Source organism: Rhinopithecus bieti, unplaced genomic scaffold, assembly GCF_001698545.2.
Source record: "Rhinopithecus bieti isolate Rb0 unplaced genomic scaffold, ASM169854v2 scaffold_6481, whole genome shotgun sequence".
Classification (NCBI taxonomy): Eukaryota; Metazoa; Chordata; class Mammalia; order Primates; family Cercopithecidae; genus Rhinopithecus; species Rhinopithecus bieti.
In genome coordinates, this window is record NW_016805314.1 from 4,063,760 (window position 1) to 4,077,410 (window position 13,651).

General features: G+C 54.7%; 1 protein-coding gene across 1 annotated transcript in view; it reads left to right on the plus strand.

Annotated features, from left to right (window-relative positions):
• The window catches only part of LOC108529670 (beta-galactosidase-1-like protein 2), a 46,461-nt gene that overhangs the window by 29,778 nt on the left and 3,032 nt on the right, over positions 1–13,651 (plus strand). The window contains exons 10-19 of the mRNA XM_017872134.1: positions 898–1,172; positions 3,870–3,979; positions 6,960–7,044; positions 8,239–8,376; positions 9,537–9,617; positions 10,012–10,118; positions 10,602–10,742; positions 11,008–11,079; positions 11,339–11,417; positions 13,095–13,182. Of these exons, the coding sequence (XP_017727623.1) occupies positions 898–1,172; positions 3,870–3,979; positions 6,960–7,044; positions 8,239–8,376; positions 9,537–9,617; positions 10,012–10,118; positions 10,602–10,742; positions 11,008–11,079; positions 11,339–11,417; positions 13,095–13,182 (1,176 nt within the window). The remainder of the gene's footprint in view (positions 1–897; positions 1,173–3,869; positions 3,980–6,959; positions 7,045–8,238; positions 8,377–9,536; positions 9,618–10,011; positions 10,119–10,601; positions 10,743–11,007; positions 11,080–11,338; positions 11,418–13,094; positions 13,183–13,651) is intronic.

Genomic DNA, 13,651 nt, shown 5'->3' on the forward strand with positions numbered 1-13,651 from the left:
TTAATTAAAAAAATGAAATGGTCTAAAAGTGAAATACTCGAAAATGTTGGTAGAGAAATGTAGTGTAGCCTACTCTTCATCTAAAAGTGAAATACTCGAAAATGTTGGTAGAGAAATGTAGTCTACTCTTCATCATATTGTCCAGAAATGACCATTTTCAAGTCTTTGGCTTTTTCTTGGGATATTTTCCTTCTTATTTCTAAATACTGGGAACATAGAGCCCTGCATCGTTTGCTTTAAAATTCTGCCTGTTGGCCGGGCGCGGTGGCTCAGGCCTATAATTCCAGCACTTTGGGAGGCCGAGGCGGGCGGATCATCTGAGGTCAGGAGTTCGAGACCAGCCTGCCCTACATGGCAAAACCCCGTCTCTACTAAAAATACAAAAAATTAGCCAAGTGTGGTGGCGGGCACCTGTAACTCCAGCTACTCGGGAGGCTGAGACAGGAGAATCGCTTGAATCCGAGAGGCAGAGGTTGCAGTAAGCTGGGATGGTACCACTGCACTCCAGCCTGGGCGACAGAGCGAGACTCCGTCTAAAAAAAAAAAAAATTCTGCCTACTAACTTCTTGTTCCAGTAGGTGATGAGTGTTCTTTGCTACCCTTCTCTCACTTTCCTGCCCTGACGGGCGCCAGCGTGGGCCTCGCGGATGTATGACAGTGGTTCACTGCAGATGCCTGCCACGTGGGTGATGCCCTGCACAGTATCTGTGAATTCTCAGGGTGCCAGCCGGCTCTCCTTGCAGTGTGCTTAGTTTTTAGTGTAATTATTCTGTTTGTTTTTCTTTTCATTTCAAATTCTCTTTCCTCCCCTTAACCCCGTCCCCCCGGGACTGCTTTCTCTTTTAAACAAATGCTTTGCCAGAGATGTCCCAGACGCCTGTCGCTGGTGTTTCTCAGGTCCTGTACCTGTCCGATTCTGGCTGTCTGGAGGCCTGGCTCTCACTGTTCTGGCTTGCATGGTGGGGGGTCTGCTGCCTGGCTGCATCCCGCGTGGAATACTGCTTCCTGTCGCTCCATGGCTTCCCGGCACCCGCTGTTGCTGCGGCAGCACAGGACACTCCAGTTCCCTCGCCTTTCCTGGGTCCTCTCCCTCCGCGCCCCCTGCCATGTTCCTCGGGGAGACTGCCCTCCCCGTCAGGCGCTGCTGCGCCTTCTGCTGGCACAGTCGCGTGGTGGGCGTGTCTTTGACGGGGTTCCACCGTCTTGTCTTCGGGTCTTTCGGTCATCCTGGTGTCTGTGTATTGGGTGCTCCTATTGACTGTCTACGTCTTTTCTATTCTTTATTTCTTTGCCTTTCAGTTCTACTTTCTGGGTGACTTCCTGAACTTTTATCTTCCAGTCCTCCGGTGATTTCCTGAGTCACAATTTTCTTGAATATATTTCTCTTCTCATAGCATACTTTAAAAATGGATACTACCGGCCGGGCGCGGTGGCTCAAGCCTGTAATCCCAGCACTTTGGGAGGCCGAGGCGGGCAGATCACGAGGTCAGGAGATCGAGACCATCCTGGCTAACACGGTGAAACCCCGTCTCTACTAAAAATACAAAAAACTAGCCGGGCGAGGTGGCGGGCGCCTGTAGTCCCAGCTACTTGGGAGGCTGAGGCAGGAGAATGGCGGGAACCCGGGAGGCGGAGCTTGCAGTGAGCTGAGATCCGGCCACTGCACTCCAGCCTGGGCGACAGAGCGAGACTCCGTCTCAAAAAAAAAAAAAGGATACTACCTTTCTTATTTCCCTCCGAGGGTAGTTTGCTTTTTACAAAAGTGCTACCTGTGTTCCTTTCCCCTGGCACTGCCCTCGTTCCTTTCCCGGTGCTGACCGTGTTCCTTTCCCCAGTGCTGCCCACGTTCCTTTTCTAGGGCTGCCGGCGTTCCTTCCCCACGCACTGCCTTTGTTCCTTTCCCTAGCACTGCCTGCTGTTTTCCTGCTGTCTGTTCCACTCCATCTCCTGCGCCAGGAGATGCTCTGGATCTGCCCCTACCCAGCAGCTTAGGAAAGAGGCTCTTGGCTGCCACTCGGAGCTCTGGGTGTGGGAGAGGCTGTTGACAGGAGTTCTTCCCCAGGGGGTGACTGGGCTGTGGTGGCTTTTTCAAGAAGGGACACTCACTTGTCGGAGTTTGGGGCAATGTCTACCGCTGTAAAGTGTTTCTGGAGAAGTCCTGGGGTCTTGCTGCAGCTGTTCTGGGCCAGGCTGGTGGTGGACAGGAATGTGCTGTAGAGATGCCTGCCTCCTCTTCCCGCCTTCCCCTCCACCTGCCACACACACCCATTCCCACAGCAGCTCGGGTCCAGCTTTCTCAGGCGGGATGGCCCCTGAGGAGGGGATGGGCCCAGGTGAGAACAAGGATCGAGGCTGAGGACGGGCATCCTCCCATCTCATGGTGATCAGGGCCTGGGGCTGGGAGTGGGACGAGGCCTTGGGCTGGAGCTGGAGCCAACTGTCACCCCTTCCGCACTCCTAGACCATTTACTGTCCCTGTGTCCTTCTCCGTATTCCAGGATTTGCCCATGTCTCCTCTTGTTGATGTTCCTCGTGGCCGTCTGCCTGTCCACCCTCCTCTTGTATTTGTGAGAGGTGTCAGGAAGGACAGGACAGATGCTTGTGTCCACTTAGCCGTGCACAGCCTGTGGACATTGAGTTCGGCCTGCTCAGTTTCAGACTGGCCTCCTGTCTTCAAAGGGCTTCTGGCTTCAGGGGAGGGGTCTGGGTGGAGGGTCCCACCCAGTGGACTGCTGGAGGACAGGGACGGGGCAGGGCTATGGGGTGGTGTCAGGGGGACCCAGGTGTGCAGCCCCACTCTGCTGCTACCTTGAGGTCAATTATTGTGACCTAGAGGCAAGTTATTACACCTCCCCGGAGCCCCAGCTGTCGCTTGCGTTTCTTCACTGGCAATCAGAGGCTTTTGTCCTGCAGCAGAGTGTCAGGGTGGCCCGGCTTGCCAGGCTGGCTCAGCCTCTCCTGTGTGTGCCTAGGCCTGCGGGAGCCCAGGCCACAGCCGTGCCTGTGAGCTGACTGTTAGGCAGACAGTAGGCAGGTGAGAGGCCCCAGGGTAAGGCTGTGCCACGGGGGTGGGCGTGGGCATCCCCAGCTGTCGGCCAGACAGAGCCCACCTTTCTTGAGCATATGTTTCACTGATGAAAAGCCACTGAAAATAGCGTTTTGCATTTTAAAAGGAACATGTTATGGAGTAGAATATAGAGAATTAGCCCTTATCAAGAAATCTGAGAGGAATCTTTGTTTACATCATTACCTTGGACCGGGTGCTTGGGGTGCCAAGGCAGGATCAGGCTCCGGTTCCTACAAAAGAACAAGGAACCGAAATGCGTGCTTGGCTTGTAGAAGTCACAGTTGATCAAGGTCAGGTGCCCAGCGAGTGACTGCCTCTCAGCTCTGTGCTGCTGTGGCGGAATCCAAGACAACAAGATAAGTCTCCTGGAGTCCTGGCTGACTTATTTATTTCTTTCTTTATTTTTGTGAGACACGGTCTCGCTCTGTCACCCAGGCTAGGGTGCAGTTGCACAATCTCGGCTCACTGCAACTTCTGCCTCTTGGGTTCAAGTGATCCTCCCACCTCAGCCTCCCAAGTAGCTGGGGTTACAGGCATGCACCACCAACCCTGGCTAATTTTTTTTGTATTTTTTAGTAGAGATGGGGTTTCATCATGCTGGCCAGGCTGGTCTTGAACTCCTGGCCTCAAGCGATCCACCCACCTTAGCCTCCCAAAGCATTGGGATTACAGGTGTGAGCCACTGCGCCTGACTGTGGCTGACTTCTAACTGGAGGTGGGAAACCATGTCAGGGCGGGTTACGTTATTGTGCTGGTAGATTGAGAAGGGTCTGGGGTCACTTAGAAGGTCCCTGGCTTTGAGACAATGCTTTGTCTCTCTGTCTCCTCTTCCCTTTAACAGTGTTGGCCACCATCAACTTGCAGTCAACACACGAGCTGCAGCTACTGACCACCTTTCTCTTCAACGTCCAGGTAAGTCCAGCCCCAGGGAAGCTGCCGCCCAGCCTGCTCAGTGGCCTGTGGGAATTCCAAATGCCTGTCAGCGTGCTCACCTTCCCCAGTGCAGGGAGCTGGACTCAGGGCTGTTGGCCTCTTGACCCCTGGCCCATGCTGCTGTGTGCCTGCAAGACCCGCTGCCCACAAACAGCTCTGAGGGCTGCTGTGTAGGCTGATGCAGTGTGGACGTCACTCACTGCCCTGCGAGAGGGGCCCTTTTGGTGCACTCCTAGAGGACTCGACTTTTGTGGCCTCAGTTAGCTCCAGACTTGCTCCCAGGAATTGAGGGGGAAGAAAACACTTCCCTGTCCTATACTACACAGGCATCTGACCTTAACCTGTGAGGGCCTGCAATCCTAGAAAGATTACTGCCATCAGCAAGGCAGGAAGCCTGGTCCACTCCAGGTCTGGAGAGAGGGAGGAGTTTCCAGGTGTCCCTCAATATCTGTCAAACTGATGGGCATTTACACTGCACTGTAGTTCTGACTGACCTCTCTGTCAAGCTCGTGTGCCCCTCTGAAGCAGATGGATGGATGGGGCCATGCTGCCGCCCTCTGCAGAGCTGAGAGGCCCTGGCTGTGCCCTGGCTCACTGCCCCTGTGCTGCATGGTCACACTGGTCCTGAGAGGCCCTGGCTGTGCCCTGGCTCTCTGCCCCCGTGCTGCATGGTCACACTGGTCCTGAGAGGCCCTGGCTGTGCCCTGGCTCTCTGCCCCCGTGCTGCATGGTCACACTGGTCCTGAGAGGCCCTGGCTGTGCCCTGGCTCACTGCCCCCGTGCTGCATGGTCACACTGGTCCTGGGCCTGGAGTGGAGTTGTGCTTGGATGGACAGGCATGGATGCCTGTGGAGATGCTGGGCCGCTTTCCATTCTGGCTGATGGTCTTTCAGAGCAGGGGCTGTGTCCTCAGGCACATCTGTGTGGAGGCACCACAGCCGTGTGGGGCCGTGTGTGTGTTTGATGTGGCTTCTCCTGGAGTTCAGGTGGCCAGAGTAGGTGGGGAGGCTCCCAGGAGGAGATGGAGGGCTGGCCCCACTCGCAGGCAGGCTCCTGTGAGGCAGGTCACGTGATCCAGCTGGGTCTCTGCCTTCCTTCGTCGACATTTCCTGAGTGCCTGCCAGTGTGTGTAGTAGAGTAGGGGGCCTCTCACACTTCTGACTGAGATGACGGGGTTTCCTGCCCTGTGCTGTGTGACCTTGGGCAAGTTACTTAACCTCTCTGTGCATCTCTTTCTTCTAAGTGGGGATGATGAGAGTACATTGCCTTATGCTGTCAACTCACAGGGTTGTTTGAAGATTAAATGAGGTAATATTTGGAAAGTGCTTAGCACAGCAGCTGATACAGCAGAATGCCTTATGTTTACCTAGCCTTCAAGGTCATCCTTAGAGAGGTAGCCATGCCCGAGCCGTCCCAGGCCAGCTGTCCTGCTAACAGAATGGTCCTTATGTGCGCAGTCCAGAGACGTCTGTTTTCATTAAGGAAGGGGACTTGGACACCTCCCTGTTTGAATCAAGGGCTCTCTGAATGCACAGCACAGGCCCCAGGTGTGCTCCACATGGCGGTGTCGATAGCACCTCACTCGCCCTCTGCGCCCATGACCGGTGATGGGGATAACTGTGCAAGTGTTTCCTGAGCACCTCCTACCTGCCAGGCAGTGTGCTGAGGGCGTTACGCGCACTCGCTCATCTCATTCTCCCAACAGTCACGTGAGCCAGTGAAGGAGACAGCCATAGAGTGTATGAGGCGCCCTGTAAGTAGCGGCTTGGGGACTGCAGCACAGTCTCCCTGCAGAGCTCCCGCTTGTAGCCAGGTGTGCAGTGCAGTGGCCTGGCCCGTGGGTGGACACCCACCTCCTCAGCTCTGGTACCCCCAAGCCAACAGCCTTGCTTCTGGCATGGGAGATTTCTGACTTGCGGGACTTTGAATCTGCCTCTCCCTTTTTAGTGATTTAAACGTGGTATGGTATGTCTCCTTCTTGGAAGGTAGGTGGCTTGTAAAGAAAACCAAGCCACCAGTCTTGCTAAACGAATTCTTGTAACTACTCTGGCTTTAACCGGGGTATGGCTGGTACCTTCTACTCAATGGACCGTAAGTTTGTCCCGTCCCCCTGGATCAGATTTTGTTGCTGCGTATGCAGTAGCGCTCTAAACATAAGGCCATCACTGACCTAGAGATACTTGTCAAGCTGTCACTGGATAAGTGAGGAAGACTGTCTCGCACAGAGCCTGAAATACTAGCACGTTAGTCTTTACACCTCCCCCAGGCGCTCTGGGCTTCTGCAAACACGGCAGAGTGGAGCATGGTCCCAGGAATGATCTTGGCCTCCTTGGGGCAGTCCTATGCCGAGGTCAGTATTCAGAAAGAAGATTTAAGATTTGTTGAGTGGCCCAGCCAAGGTATAAATCCAAATTGTTGGTACAGAACCTACACCATGAATAGCTGTGCTGTAAGGCCCTGATTTTCTGGTTCAGAAAATGCTGCTGTTTAAACTGAGTTGGACCTTGAAGAGGGCCCACTCGTAGCATCTGATTATTCTGCTAATGGAGCCAATACCCGGGGGGTCTGTATCCACAGTATCCCTCCCAGATATGGAGTTGTCCTGGGTAGAACATCCCTCTTCCCTGGAAGAGGACAGGCAAAGCTTGGCTTGATCCAGAACCAGTGTCTTCTTGCTAACATGTATACAACATTAAAATCATCAGGGTTTGCTGTAGTGACTTTGGGAGCTTTATCTGCTCTGTACCTGCACGTGTGGGGTCCACATGTAGCAGGAGAACTGGTGTGCAGGTGAATTTGACCGTCACCTATGCCCCACCTCCAAAAACCTCTAAGGCAGTGGGTATGCAGCCAGGGAAGAGTGGAGAGGGCAGAGATCCTGGGGCTCCCCTCCACGAAGAGATTCCCTCTTTTTTGTCTGGCCAGTCTGCTTGTCTAACTCTCTTTTTGTGGTGTCCAGGGGACTCAGCCCAAGATGGTGATGGAGTACTGGACAGGGTGGTTTGACTCGTGGGGAGGCCCTCACAATATCCTGGATTCTTCTGGTGAGTACTTGCAGTTACTACATCCAGCATGTGTGCTACTTAAGAAGTGAGGATGAGTTTCAGTCACCTGCTAACTAACGTAGGTCAGCCATAGGGATGCAAGGCTGCTGGGATTATCTGTGTGCAGAAGTTGGCTCTGGATATTCCTGAGTCATTTGTTTTGACACTTTGATGAATGGGAGAGCGTTTTAACATTGCTTGTTCGTGTTTTTGTAATTAGAATGGTAATGAATGCCTATTGCAAACATCCAGAAAATACAGAAAAAGTATAGAGAAGAAATAAAACTCCCAGAGTCCAGAGACAACATTTAGATGTTCTCTATGCATCTCTACTGACAGCTCTATACGCACACAGAGACAGACAGATGCAGTCACACTCCGCTGCATGGCACCTGCTTGTACCAGTTAATGCACGTACGGACTGCTTTCTGTATGACCAAATACAGACTTACACGACTGTTTTAAAGAATGTGAAGAGCCCCATTCTAACCCACGCTTCGTGGACACAGTCTCTCGGGCCGTTTCGGGTGGTTGTTAAGCGCACGCTATCTCGGTGAGCGTCCCGGAGCCTGTGCTCTGCGCACCTGGTGTTCCCGGTGGCCCTCAGCACCCCTCAGCCCCGGAGAGACGGCGGCTGCCAAGTGGATGCACCATTTCCCACAGATTCAGCAACACTGAGTATTAAAATAACTTTTAATATTGGTCTACTCAGTACATCATTGTTTAGTCTGCATTTCTTTGATTTACATTAATAAAATATATATTAAACCATTTGTTTTTCTCCTTTGCTATGATCTTGTCATGTCATGGTTCATCTCCTAACAAAGGTAGAATAGGGGAGGTGTCAGAGTTTTCTCTCTAGGGATGCATCCATCTTTGTGCATTTGATACACCTGGTTGGGCAGACTCACATGGAGATCACGCTGGCTGCGCGCTGCAGGTGGTCCACATGGAGCTCAGAGACTTGACCAGGATTTACAAACAACTGGAGGCTCGAGCTCTGGGGCCATGACTCTGGCCCACACGTCCTCCACCCCTAATCTTCTGTGATTGGGGTTTTAGTGAGAGCTAGAAGGACAGAGTGACAACGTTGGCCTTGAGGTGGGACTGGGCAAGAGGAGAGTAGTGAAGGGACCCCAGCTCATCTCAGACTTTAACTCACTCTGCACATCCCCTTTCTCCCTCCTCCGGCAGAGGTTTTAAAAACCGTGTCTGCCATTGTGGACGCCGGCTCCTCCATCAACCTCTACATGTTCCATGGAGGCACCAACTTTGGCTTCATGAATGGAGCCATGCACTTCCATGACTACAAGTCAGATGTCACCAGCTATGGCAAGTATTCATCAACACTGCTCTCCCTGGTCTGCCGTGCACGGGCATGGCTAGGGCTTGCTATGGAGAGGCCTTCAGGGTCAACTTCTGGCACCTTCAGTGTCTTTGGCAATGGTGTACCTGGAGAAGGTAGGGGCTTTGCCTGGACGGTCACGTTACCCTCCCAGAGGAGGGAAGCCTCGAGGCGGGTGGTGTGCCTGTGAGCTGGCCACTCTACAGAGAGGTCTCTTTGGCAGAGGTGGCCTCCCCTCCCTGCCCAGGCCCTTGAGGAGGTGTGATCCTGCCCCCTTTAGGTTGAGAGTTCCAGAAAGTAGAAATTGCACCTGCAGCTAGAAATTTAGGGCCATGCTGTGATCATGGATAGTTTGTTTTTTTTTGAATTTGTGAGAGAGTATCATCTGTCACCCAGGCTGGAGTGCAGTAGTGTGATCATAGCTCACTGCAGCCTCAAACACCTGGGCTCAAGTGATCCTCCTGCTTCAGCCTCTTGAGTAGCTGGGACTACAGGTGTGTACCCCAACCCCTGGCTAATTTTTAAATTTTTTTGTAGAGGCGTGGTCTTGCTATGTTGCCCAGACTGGTCTGGAACTCCTGGCCTCAAGTGATCCTCCTGCCTTGGCCTCCCAAAGTGCTGGGATTACAGGTGTGAGCTGCTGCACCCAGCCTTATGGACACTTGTTGTGGTTGCATGGTCTTTCGTGTTTACAGCATTCTGACTGAATGGCTCAAAAGTGTCTTGCCGCTGGGCGCGGTGGCTCACGCCTGTAATCCCAGCACTTTGGGAGGCCGAGACGGGCGGATCACGAGGTCAGGAGATCGAGACCATCCTGGCTAACACGGTGAAACCCCGTCTCTACTAAAAAAAATACAAAAAACTAGCCAGGCGTGGTGGCGGCACCTGTAGTCCCAGCTACTCGGGAGGCTGAGGCAGGAGAATGGCGTGAACCCGGGAGGCGGAGCTTGCAGTGAGCCGAGATCGTGCCACTGCACTCCAGCCTGGGCGACAGAGCGAGACTCCGTCTCAAAAAAAACAGTGTCTTGCCTCCGCAATGGCTGAGATGAAGGCCTGCGGCCCTCCTGAGCTTCTCCCTGTTCTTTGTGCTGCCACATGTGCTGTGCTGGGGACAGGAGTGACCGTGACAGGGCCCGGTGTCTTGCAGACTATGACGCTGTGCTGACAGAAGCGGGAGATTACACGGCCAAGTACATGAAGCTTCGAGACTTCTTCGGCTCCATCTCAGGTACCCAGCAGACAGCAGACTCAAGTTCCAACTCAGGCTCTTGCTTCTGCTCTCAGACCCCGAAAGAGTTACTTCCTTACTGTCCCACCTCGACTGCAGTTGATCTGTGTGCAAGAATGTTCTAGACAAGGACAGGGAGGTGTGTGAGGCTCTTTCCATCTTACCGACTTCACCTGCTCCAGGTGTTAAGGCTCCTTATCTCCTATGGAGGATGGGAGAAGGCCCCTGGCCTTCCTCCCCTGGCCTTGGCAGGTGCTGAGAGCTGGCCTGTTGTTCCTCGTGGTGCTGGGATGCAGGAGCACATGGGGTCTGTGAATGGGAGCTGGGTGGGGAGGACGAGCAGGCGGTGACATTTGGGTCCCTGGGGGATGATGCTGTTGTCTGTGTGTTGCAGGCATTCCTCTCCCTCCCCCACCTGACCTACTTCCCAAGATGTCATATGAGCCCATAACGCCAGTCTTGTACCTGTCTCTGTGGGATGCCCTCAAGTACATGGGGGAGGTGAGTGCTGGGGGCAATCGTGGGTGTAGCAGGGGTGTGGGGAGAGGAAGGCCAGCGCCTAGTGGCTTTGAGGTCCGCTCTCCAGCCTTGGAGCTCAGAGTGAAGAGGACAAACTCATGCTAGAGAGTGAAGTGGGGAGAAACAAAGGTCCGGGAGGAACCGCGGGTGGCCCTGTGAACCTTTCCTTCCTCCAGCCTCAGAGAGGAGAGTGAGGGGCAGAGGAACAGGGGGTGCCTCCTCCAGTGGCCCGAGGCTGTGATGCGTATCCCCTGCCTGTGGACTGCACTCTGCTGGTGCACACCCCTTTGTCCCACCCCTCTTCCCCATCACTTTGGAGAGTTGTAGGTTTAGTGCAATGAGAAGTCAAAGTAGAAACACCCGCCAAACCCCTGCTTCCACCCCATGTGCCAGCCCCCAGGCAGAGTCTGTCTGTGACCCCACTCCTCCTCAGCCTGCCTACCCCTCCGTCTCTTCTGTACGCAGCCAATCAAGTCTGAAAAGCCCATCAACATGGAGAACCTGCCAGTCAACGGGGGAAATGGACAGTCCTTTGGGTACATTCTCTATGAGACCAGCATCACCTCATCTGGCATCCTCAGTGGCCGCGTGCGCGATCGGGGGCAGGTAGGAGCTGCTCTTCTAAATCCCTGCGACCTTCTGATGAGCAGCCCTGCAATACGTTCTGTCCCTCAGAATCAGCTATTACCAGCTGTAAATATGGCCCTTCCGAGTCAGCTCTGCGAGTCTTCATGGGGGCATTCGTTTCTGCTCTGCCCGCTGGCCCCTTGTCTGCCCACAGGCATGCAGTGCTGCCCTTCTTGGCCTAGTGGAGGTCCCGCTTACCCTCCTCCTGTTGGCCATGGTTGCTTCTGTCTGTTCCCTTTGGCAGGTGTTTGTGAACACAGTATCCATAGGATTCTTGGACTACAAGACAACGAAGATGGCTGTCCCGCTGATCCAGGTTCATTGTTTTTGGGCGCTGGGTGAGGGCTAGCCCCCACTGCTTCGAGGAAGACGGGGGGGAGTCACCGAGGAAGACCTGGGAGACTCGGGGCTCCTCACCCACAAGCTGTAGGTGGAGAGGGCGAGTGCGGCTTTCTGCCCAGCTGGGATGTGCACTCCCATCCCCAGAGTGTAGGGAATAACTGGGGTTCACAAGCACATTCTGAGGGGCAGCTGTGGCCTTCCAGTGGTCATCGTTAGCCCCGTGTTTTTGGCAGGGTTACACCGTGCTGAGGATCTTGGTGGAGAATCGTGGGCGAGTCAACTATGGAGAGAATATTGATGACCAGCGCAAAGGTGGGTCCGAGAACGTGTCAAAAGAAGAGCGGCCATGCTGGACACATGGCTATTGCTTCTCTTGCCAGCAGCCACCAGGCCACGGAGGCCCCTTGCAGGGAGGTGGAGGCTGGGTTGTCCTGTACATGAGGCCAGTTCTGAGTGGGCCAGAGAAGCTCCGCTAGGCTGTGGCCCCTGTCCCGTTAGCACTGCACATGTGCATTGTCTGCGTGCTTGTGATAAACAGTGAACACTGAGCTGGCCTGGTCTCCCCTGGGCTGCAGTCAGTTTCCGCAGGGATGTCTGTTTGGGGGACAGCGGTGAGGAGCAATGAATGTGATTTCCAGGAATCCAAGGAAAGGCACAAGACCCCTGCCTTCTTGGGCCTCCACACTGAATTTCTCTTCTTGATCCATCTTGGGAAACCCATAGCTTATCTCGGATGTGGCGCGAGGAGGATGTGGGACATAGAGCAAACAAAACGCCTCTTGGCAGCGCACCCCTCTGGGAACAGGCTGCCAATTAGCTTTATGTTTCCTGGCCTGCTAAATCTTTTATGCTTTAATTTAGCCCTTCCTTTTTTAAACAACTCTAGCTAAATGTGGGTGGTTTCAGGTAAGTTATAAAAAAAAGAACTCAGAAAAAAATGAATGCGACTGTGGTGAGCAACACTGGTGGCCTCCAGTTCTCTCACGGTGTCTGCATTTGTAACGGAGGAAACTTGAAGAGCTCTTTTTGGTCCACATTTCATCCGACAGCCGTCTGGTGGCCTTGCCAGGAAAGCGACATGGCCCAGACACTGCAGCCTGGATCCTGGGGATCAGAGCCTCTCCAGATGGGCCTCAGAGCAGCATCTAGCACCATCCAGGCCCACACTCCTTCACCCTAAACAGCTCCCTCTCTGGGCCTGTCCTTCCGTTGTTCTCCTGGGGGTTGGGGGTTGGAGGGAGCACCAGCTTGACCATTGTTCCTAACGTTGCTTCCCTGAGCCCTTCTTGAGGGTCCCCTGGGCCCACACTGTGGAGTCCTGTCCTCCGGATCACAGTTAAATGTTTTAAGTCACAGACCTCCCTTAAGAAATGTGTGTGCCCACATACACCTGTGCCTTCCATTTCAGAGTCTGTAGGCCCCGTGAGGCCTCTCCACAGTCCCCAGCCTCTGAATTCCCAAGCTAGCCACTCAGCAGCTCCGTGATCTGAGACTGGCAGGGCTGGCCCAGCCCTGGGACACTGATGAGTGGCTCCTGAAGGGACACAGCTCTTCCCTGTTGGATGCCTGAGTGAGGGTGCCCTCTGCCCACAGTCTATACTCCTGATGCACAACTTTAATCCTCGGTGGCATAGGTGACTTCTGGCTGAGTTATTAGGTCTGTGTAGCCTGGGCCCCACCAAAACTGGCCCTGCAGCTAGGCTGGAACCCTCGCAGTCATCTGGAACTTCCTTCAGAGAGAGGCCAGAGGCTGTTCTCCCCCTGTAACACCTCAGCTCTATGTCCTTCCCATGGCAAATCCTAGGGACTTCCTCCTTCCCATGCCCCATAGAATTGCTAGGGAGCCTTGCTTGCAAGCGAACAGCTTCTCAGGGAGCGTACACGTCAGCACTCCTCACCCCAGCGTCCCAGGGCTTCCCCTTGTGGCCCTGGCCCAGCAGACTCGGCCCTGCCTCTGGGCTACCCATGTGTTCTGCCTCCTTCCCACAGGCTTGATTGGAAATCTCTATCTGAATGATTCACCCCTGAAAAAATTCAGAATCTACAGCCTGGATATGAAGAAGAGCTTCTTTCAGAGGTGGGTCCCTGCCCAGTGCCAGCACATGCACTCACAGGTTCAGACAGCGGCAGGGCCCAGGGTCCCTGGTGCACCGTAGCCTGGCCCACACCCAGGTGTGAATGACCCCAGGGGCCAGATCGGCTGGCCGAGGTGAGGGGTGGGGCTGGCCGAGGTGAGGGGTGGGCTGGCCGAGGTGAGGGGTGGGGCTGGCCGAGGTGAGGGGTGGGGCTGGCCGAGGTGAGGGGTGGGCTGGCCGAGGTGAGGGGTGGGGCTGGCCGAGGTGAGGGGTGGGGCTGGCCGAGGTGAGGGGTGGGCTGGCCGAGGTGAGGGGTGGGGCTGGCCGAGGTGAGGGGTGGGGCTGGCCGAGGTGAGGGGTGGGCTGGCCGAGGTGAGGGGTGGGGCTGGCCGAGGTGAGGGGTGGGGCTGGCCGAGGTGAGGGGTGGGCTGGCCGAGGTGAGGGGTGGGGCTGGCCGAGGTGAGGGGTGGG